The following is a 9299-nucleotide window of genomic DNA, read 5'->3' as shown; positions in this document are numbered from 1 at the left end:
GTTTCACGTGTAGTGTCTTGTGGGGAAATAGGAGTAGCTAAGGCTGGAAAGGCTGATTGGGGGAATAATCCTTAAGACCAAGCTAAGAATTTGGGACATTATTTTGTAGGCACTAGGGAGCCCCTTTTCAAGTGACCATCCTCCTTGAAACTCTCTTTCCTTTCTATGGCACTGCATGATGTTGGTTTTGTTAATTATCTGTCCGAATCACGGGGCCAAAGAAAACTTGGTGCAAGACCCTGCACTCAGGCACACAGTCCCAGGGGCTGTGGTGGGATTGTTCTCGGGTAATCAAAGGTAAAGTTCAGACTGAGACAGAAAAGAGCAGCACACAGTTAAAGTTGGAAAAGCAGTGTTGAACATTTCCCAAGATATAAGGCAAGACTAAACTGGGAAGGCAAGTCATGAAGGTACAAGGTGGGGGAAAGGAGAGGAAATAGAATGTAAGAAAGGTTTAGGACTGAGGCTGTAAATAATGAGAGCATTGCAAGGGTTGGTTTTGTGTGGTTTCATCTGTCACAAGGAGTAGTCCTGCTATCATAAAGCTGGGTCAAGCTGGACACTCAAATACATGTTTGTCTCTTTAATTTGCTCCTTTTTCCCCCTACCCAGCAAATGGAACACTTTCCTCAAGTTTTTGTTTTTGCCCCTTTTCTTTCTCTGCCATCTCTCCATGGGGAATGTCATTCACATCCATGACTTCTGGTCTTATTTCAGTGACCTCATATTTGCAATTCTATCCCTCACATCTTTCTTGAAAATTTGCCCCTTAATTCTAACCACTTGCTTCATACTTCCATCTAGATGCCCCATAAATTAGGCCAAGATTGTACAACTTCTTGTGGCACCATTCACATAGAATAAAATGGGGTTGTGCAATGTGGCAGCCCTGCCAAATATCTCAAACTCAACAGGTCTACAAACAAACTCAGAATCACTTGATTATTGTACTTCATCAGCTTCCTCTTCCAGTGATCTCATTTCTGCTAATGGTATGTTGAGGATCATATTTTTGGTCAGTTTTCCAGGCTTAGTCGGCTACTTTAAAAACTGTGTCCTTATTTTTTTTTACATGAACAGTCTAATTATGTACCATGTAATGTATTTTATTTCAACAAACCACTAGTTCTTTTAATCCTTTTTAGACCTCAAAAAATTATTAAATACTTTATAAACATCTATTTTATTTTATGTTATCCAAGGAAATGGAACTGTGAAGAATAATTCATACTATTTTTGATTTCTATATTAATTATAAATTTTAATAGCAGATCACCTCTTAAGTACAGTATATGTTTGATAGTAAATAGACCTAAGTCGGCTAATCTAAAGTCATTTAAAATATTGATTAGCAAGTTTATAGTCTATTTGGTTGCAAGGAAATTTGTTATAAGTAAACCATAATAGAGCTGGGTTCTAGTGAATTATGCATGCTGTATCTCGTTATTTTCATACAACTTAAATCATAGTTACTGAAGAATCATAGTTACTGAGTTTTAAGATGATGGTATTTGAAATCACTTTATGGCTAAAAGCACATTAAAATAAATGTTAAAGGTACAACCCTTACGATTCACAACTTCAGAATAGTGGAAATGCTTAATGGTTGATTTAAGTCTTTCTTCTAACCTCTAGATTTGGGATATTTGCTGAATCTTGAGTCTTAGAATTTCCATGCATTTTTAAAATATGTCTTCAGAGCATCTAGGAATATATTGATAGTTACTCAAATATGGAAATGAAATTGAATTAAAATCTTGGATTAGAATTCTTAATCAGCCAGTTATTACTCAAAAACATTGTATCTTCCTGATTTTTTTTTGAAGAAAGCTCAAAAAGCTCATTGTCAGAATGCCTACATTTCTTAATCTAGATATTTTGTCATTAGGAGTTAATGCAAATAGAAGTGGCACACCAAGATGTACAGAATTATTGGTATTTTTTTTAAAGTTGGCTGTTAAAGTGGAAAAAAAAAAAACCCAGAATTTTCTAAAGGAACAAATACTAGAATTCATGTACTAATTTCTAGGAACAGTATAAAGATAGCAAGGTTTATCTCAGCCTAGTCTTTGTTTTCCGATGCAATGTGTATTTATGATTTGCAAGTTTGCTGTTCAACTGGATAATAAATGGGTTTCTTGAATACAAAATTCATGTTCTCAAGAGTATTTTTTTGTGAAACCTGTCACATTAAAAACTGATTTAAATTTACATTAGCAATTTTTTCAATTTATATTAGCAATCACATTTTTATGCCTCTTAAGGAGACTATGGATATGAGACATAGTGAAAAAACCAAACCTGTTGCTGTCGAGTCATTCCGACTCATAGCCACCCTAAAGGACATAGCAGAACTGCCCCACAGGGTGTCCAAGGCTGGAAGCTTTACGGCTGCCACATCTTTTTTCTGTGGAGCAGCTGGTGGGTTTGCTTTCACCACTGCTTCACCAGGGCTCCTTTCAGATATGAGACATAATAGAAGCTAAATACAGCTGGAATCTAGAAATCACTTTTTGGAGTTCTTGGTAAAGCCTGAATCTCATGTCCCTCATCTGTAAAATCGGCTGTCTATATCACTGGCTTATTGGGGGAAATTACAGAATGTTCTGAGAGAACTCTGAAAAAAAACTTCCAAAACATAATTTTTACTGGTATGCTAGTATTCTATTGCATGGCTATGCCATAATTTAATCAATTTATTTTTTGATTTTCAGGTGGTTCTAAGCTCTTTCCTGTTAAATATAACCCCATAATAAATACCTTGTAGTTTAAGTCTTTGGACATGGGTCCGATTATTTTTTTGGGGTAAATTAACAGAAGTGGAAGTACTGGGTAAAAGTATATGTATATATGTTGTTAGGTGCTGTCCAGTTGGTTCTGACTCACAGTGACCCTATGTGTTAGAACGAAACACTGACTGGTCCTGCACCATTGTCACAATCGTTATGCTTGAGCCCACTGATGCAGCCAGTGTCAGTCCCTCGTATTGAGGGTCTTTGTCTTTTTTGCTGACCCTTTACCAAGCATGATGTCCTTCTCCAGGGACTGGTCCTTCCTGATAACATGTCCAAAGTATGTGAGACAAAGTCTCACCATCCTTGCTTCTAAGGAGCATTCTGGCTGTACTTCTTCCAAGACAGAGTTGTTCATTCTTCTGGCAGTCCACGGCATACCCAATATGTTTTGCCAACACCATAATTCGAAGGCATCAATTCTTCCATCTTCTTATTCATTATCCAGCTTTTACATGCATATGAGGCAACAAAAAATACCATTGTTTGCATTGTTATGGATTGAATTGTGTCCCCCCAAGATGTGTGTTAACTTGTGCCAGGCCGTGATTCCCAGTATTGTGTGATGGTCTACTATTTTGTCATCTGATGTGATTTTCCTATGTGTTGTAGTGGCGTAGTGGTAGCTGCTAACCAAAGGGTCTGCAGTTTGAATCCACCAGGAACCCCTTGGAAACTCTATGGGGCAGTTCTACTCTGTCCTATAGGGTTGCTATGAGTCTGAATTGGCTTGATGGCACTGGGTTTGGTTTGGTTTTGGTTGTAAATCCTACCTCTATGATATTAATGAGGTGTGATTAGCAGCAATTATGTTAATAAGGCAGGACTCAATCTATGAGATTAGGTTGTGTCTCAAATCAGTCTCTTTTGAGATATAAAAGAGAGAAGCCAGCAGAGAGACAGGGGGACCTCATACCACCAAGAAACAAGAGCCAGGAGAATAGCGAGTCCTTGTGCTGAGAAACTCCTCGAGCCGACAGAGAGAGAAAGCCTTCCCCTGGAGCTGGCACCCTGAATTTGGACTTCTACCTTCCTAGACTGTGAGAGAGCAAATTTCTCTCTGTTACAGGCACCCACTTGTGGTATTTCTGTTATAGTAGCACTGTTACAGTAGCACGCACCTTAGTCCTTAAAGTGACATCTTTACTTTTTAATACTTTAAAGAGGTTTTTTTTTTGCACCACATTTGCCCAATACAATGTGTCATTTGATTTATTGACTGCTGCTTCCATGGGTGTTGATTGTGGATCCAAGTAAAATGAAATCCTTTACAACTTCAATATTTTCTCCATTTATCATGATGTTGCTTACTGGTCCACTTGTAAGGATTTTTTTCTTTATTTTGAGGTGTAATCCATGCTGAAGGCTGTGGTCTTTTATCTTCATCAGTAAGTGCTTTAAGTCCTCTTCACTTTTAGTAAGCAAGGCTGTGCCATCTGCATATCGCAGGTTGTTAATGAGTCTTCCTCCAATCCCGATGCCCCATTCTTCTTCATATAGTCCCGCTTCTTGGATTATTTGCTCAGCATACAGATTGAATAATTATAGTGAAAGGATACAACCCTGATGCACACCTTTTTTAACTTTAAACTGTGAAGTATCCCCTTGTTCTGTTTGAATGACAGCCTCTTGGTCTAAGTACAGGTTTCTCATGAGCACAATTAAATGTTCTGGAATTCCCATTCTTTGCAATGTTATCCATAATTTGTTATGATCCACAGAATCAAAACAAATTATGGATAACATTGTGAAGAATGCCTCTGCATAGTCAATAAAACACAGGTAAACATCTTTCTGGTATTCTCTGCTTTCAGCCATGATCCATCTTACATCAGCCATGATATTCCTTGTTCCACATCCTCTTCTGAATCTGGTATGAATTTCTGACAGTTCCTTTTTGATGTACTGCTGCAACCGTTTTTGAATGACATTCAGCAAGATTTTACTTTCGTGTGATATTGATATTGTTTGACAATTTCCAGATGTAAATGTATGCAGATGTATGTACGTATATATATCATATACACACACACCTATATATATATATGTTGTTAGGTGCCATAGAATAGCAACTCATAGCAAGCCTATGTGCAACAGAACAAAACACTGTGAGTCCTGGCCATCCTCACAATCGTTGCTATGTTTGAGTCCATTGTTGGAGCCACTGTGCCAATCCACCTTGTTGAGGGTCTTCAAGAATATGTTCATATTTTTAACACACATTGCCATATTTTTCTTGAGGAAAACTGTACTTATTTAACTCCCACCAGCAGTGTATGAGGGTGTCTGATAAAAGCCATTTTATATGAAATTCCGTTCAAAATTATACGGTATTGATTATCCAATTTAGGGAAGGGCCATGCCCAGAGCGCTGAGGGACGGGATGGGAATCGATGAGAACTAGCTCCTCAGTTCAGCCTCCCTACGTGTGAGTTCCTGCTCCGTGCCAGGCGCTGAGGGTGACCCCAATGATCTAAGGCACCACACTCGCCTACCGGGAAGCTCCCTCAGATTCTGCAAACCCACACATCAAAGCAAGCTCAAAGACAGTTCAGCCTAAGACACTGGGGCAAGATCCTTTCCACCCACTCCAGGCTCAATTCTTCCCAATTAAATGGAGATATAATTGTTGCCCTGTCAGCCCACAGGAGAGAGAAAAACGTGAAGGAGCTTTGTGAGAGGTTGAGGGTAGCGCACCTGTATGGAACCTTTACTAAAAATAAACAGAGTGCCGGGAGAGGGAGGAGGCAGAGCCGCCCAGGGACAAGAGACCGGGGGCGGGGACGCTCTGAGCGCTGCCGGACGGGGAGACCGGGGTCGGGGGCTGCCCAGCCCCCTCCGGCGCCTGCTTTTTGGCGGCCCGAGGGCACTGCTGGCCCGCCCCCAGTGACACCACTCGCGCGGTCACCCGACTAGGCCGCAGCCGCTGCTATCCCTCCTCTCCCCTCCTCTTCCCCTTTCCTCTGACAGTCCCCTCCTGTTCCCTTCCCTCCGACACACCTCCCGGGGCGGCCCCCACTATCGCCGTCGGCTCCCCGCTTCGGACAGGCCCCGCCCCCGCCTCCGCGCCGGCCCCTCCCGGAAGCGCCGGCGGAGCGTCCCCTCATGGAGCGCGAGCGGTGCGCCCCGGAGCCCGCCCCGGAGTCCGCCCGCGCTGCTCTCTTAGCCTGGGTACGTGACTCCGCCCCCGGTCCGGGGCCGCCGAGGGGCGCGGGGGGCGCGGGGAGCTCTGGGTCTCGGTGTGGGCAGAAATGGGGCCAGGGAGGCCGAGGCCGCACTGCGCCCTGGGTTGGAGGATCCTGGGCTGGGGGCTGAGGGCGAGAAGGCCGGGAAAGAAGGGTCTCCACGGAGTGACTTAGGAGCCTGCCAGCTGGTGGGGTCCGGACCGAGGGGGCTGAGGGCACGGGAAGAACCTGCCTCCAGGGCGGAGCGTCTGCTTCCACGAGAACCTCTGGGCCGGATAGCGCCTGGGAAAGACAGCGAGGAGGGCTCCGTGGAGAGGGATCGACGGTCTCGGAGCCTCTGGGAGCCACCTGTGCTCTCCACGCTCCCACTGCCTGGGGGATGGAGGCCCGTCCGCAGCCCCACCCCAGCCTGGAAGGAGCCTCCTTTAGATAAGAGGCCTGTGGTGCTCGGCCGTGCCCAAAGCGGAGACCCTGCATATTTGTCCATACTCTACTGTGAACAGATCTTGCCTGTATTGGGCGTGTGGGAGTCTGGGCTGTGTTGGTTTCCCTGGAGCACGGAGAGAGACAGGGTGATCTTTATGTGTTGTGGCTGGGAGAGTTTGTGCGCGGGATTGTGCGGCAGGCATCCAACCAGCGTGCAGGAGCACAAGCAGATACAGTGTCCTGTAAGTTCTTCATAGCACTTACCACAGTTGTGGTAACATGTATAATTTGTTCACGTCGGTCTCCCTGAATTGAATGTGAGAGTCGTAAGAGTGGGAGCTGTGCTTGTCTTGTTTACTGTGTCTGCTTGGTGCCTAGCACATGGTAGGTGCTTAGTAAATATTTGTTGATGAATGAATCAGTCAGTACCTGCTGTGGGCCTAGACTTGTGCTGATCTTTTGGGAAATACACAAGAGTGAAAGACTCCCAGCTCTCCTATTGGGGGAGAGGGAGTAGCACCTATATTGCTGTTAACAGCAATGTTTATTGAGTGATCAAAATCAATCAATTAATCAATAAAGATAATTAGTGGTACAAGGCAGCACTTGGTGAATGTAAGGCTGCAGATTGACAGAAGGGAGGGCTCCGTGTGACCGGAGGTAGCATGGGTGTGTGAGCATCCTTGAGGTGGCACTTGAGCTGGGGTTGGGTTGGGAATTGAATATGTGCCTGGGGGTAGTAGGTAAGGGGTGCTGTCTCTTGCTTTTCCCAGCTGGGAGAATGGGTCTATGTGGACAGAGGAAACATCTGACAGAAAAAGCCTTTCAGGTAATGCCTTGTCTGGACTGAAACAAATGTCGCTGAGCTGCTGCTGGGCTTGGAGGCCTGATGGTGCATTCTGCTGCTGCATAATCTGTGTGGAGGGCATTTACCTTCTTGGGAGTGTGTGTGTGTGTGTAGTGTGGTGTGTCTGGAATGTTTGTAAGGGAGGGAGGCAAATACAGCTGTAATAAGTTGTATTAAATTTTCTTTTGTTTTACTTCAACCTGGGTTTAGGGGCCTCACAGAAATGAGGCTGCGTTACGGAAATTGGGTACCATAATTTGAATCCCAGAGTGTTGATGTCTCACTTATTTCCCCCCAGATGTTTGTTGTTGATGTGTGCCATCAAGTGGATTCTGACTTATAGTGACCCTATAGGACAGAGTAGAACTGCCCTGTATTTCCTAGGCTGAGATCTTTATGGAAGCTGTTCATCAGATCTTTTCTCCCGTGGAGCGGCTGGTGGATTAGAATTGCTGACCTTTTGGTTAGCAGCTGAGCACTTAACTGTTGCACCACCAGGACTCCTTCCCAGGTGTTTAGCAGCCTGTAAACCTGGTAATGGGGCAGCTCCAGAGATCTCAGGGCTGCTGGAGGCCTGGTAGAAATCCCGTGCTTATGTCCTGCACTCCACACTGTGGAACAGACTTTAATTTGCTCTCCTCGAAGTGGGGACTCACAGGGTCTTATGTTCATTGACCATGTAAATATACATGTACCTTCTCTGGGCCGACACAGTTCCAGGTGCAGGAGAAGTAGCAGCGAGCTAAACAAAGTTCCTTCCCTCATGGAGTTTACTTTCCAGTGGGGGAGGTAGACATGAGACCAGTAAACAAATATATAATGTAATGTCAGGGAATGATAAGTGTTGTGAAGAAAAATAAAGCAGAAAAAGAGGATAAGTAATGGGGGTGCTATTTAAGTAGGGTCATACAGTTAGCTTCCTGCCAGGGAAGCTCTGGACTAGTTCTACATTTTCTGTTTTTCCTTAGAGACAGTATAATTTAATGAAAGGAGCCAGGCATTTGACTTACTGTTTACCACGTGTGTGACTGTGGAAAGTTACTTAACCTCTCTGAACCCTAGTTTCTTCATCTGTAAAGTGAGAGCGATAATGCCCATCTCCCAGGTTGTTGTGAGGATTCAAGGAGAGTGTCCGGTACATTGGGAAGAGCTCAGTGATTGGTAGCTGATATTACCCCTGGGGGCTTCTGGGATCTTGCCCCTGCCATGGCTTGCTCCTCCAGACTGGCTATGAAATAGCCTAAGGGAGGCAAGATTTTGTTTGTATGTGTGTATGTATTTTTATAGTTGTTTTAAATCACTTTCCTTCATTCAGGTGTCTTAAAAAACAAACACATTTAAAAAATTTTATTGCCCAGCTCCAGGAAGCAATAGTCAGGAGGTAGATACTTAGAGAAATTATATATAAAGATTTCTGAAATTTTAAAAAGATTCCTTGCAGGTCCGGAATCCCTTATCTTTACTTCTAAATACAAAAAGCTTTGAAAACCCCAAACTGACCTCATATAAGGGTTTATAGTCTTCACCCACTTACAGTGAGTATTTGTACCTTTCGATGTGGAAATGTTACTGTTTTGCTATAGGGTCCTTTACCAGACCTTGCAGTGTTGTTAAGTGCTGTCGAGTCGGTTCCGACTCATAGCGACCCTATGCACAACAGAACGAAACACTGCCTGGTCCTGAGCCTCCCTTACAATTGTTGTTATGCTTGAGCTCATTGTTGAAGCCACTGTGTCAGTCTACCTCTTTTCCGCTGACCCTGTACTCTGCCAAGCATGATGTCCGTCTCCAGGGACTGATCCCTCCTGACAAGTTGTCCAAAGTATGTAAGACGCAGTCTCGCCATCCTTGCAGTGGTATCCCATAATATATGATATATACATGGTATTGCCTTTCTAAAATCTAAAATTATGAATCTCAAATACATCTGGCTGCAGGGGTTCGGATTAGGGCTCATGGACCTATATCACCTAAATAACAATAGACATATTGCCCACCAGGGTGAGATCTGTTCCGTTACAGGGATATCACTGTCTAAATCTTGGAGTC

At 43.9% G+C, this 9299-nt stretch overlaps 1 protein-coding gene across 2 annotated transcripts in view; it reads left to right on the top strand.

Moving 5' to 3' along the window:
* Nucleotides 1–5743: 5743 nt before the first annotated feature.
* The window catches only part of SERGEF (secretion regulating guanine nucleotide exchange factor), a 267435-nt gene continuing 263879 nt past the window's right edge, over nucleotides 5744–9299 (top strand). The window contains exon 1 of one of the 2 annotated variants that reach the window (XM_049890589.1): nucleotides 5744–5963. In XM_049890589.1, the coding sequence (XP_049746546.1) occupies nucleotides 5898–5963 (66 nt within the window). In that variant the 5' untranslated portion in view covers nucleotides 5744–5897. The remainder of the gene's footprint in view (nucleotides 5964–9299) is intronic. The other variant, XM_049890590.1, reaches the window with a different exon arrangement.

This window comes from Elephas maximus, chromosome 7, assembly GCF_024166365.1.
Source record: "Elephas maximus indicus isolate mEleMax1 chromosome 7, mEleMax1 primary haplotype, whole genome shotgun sequence".
Lineage (NCBI taxonomy): Eukaryota > Metazoa > Chordata > Mammalia > Proboscidea > Elephantidae > Elephas > Elephas maximus.
The sequence above is the reverse complement of the archived record's forward strand: the minus strand, read 5'-3'. Positions and strand labels throughout refer to the sequence as shown.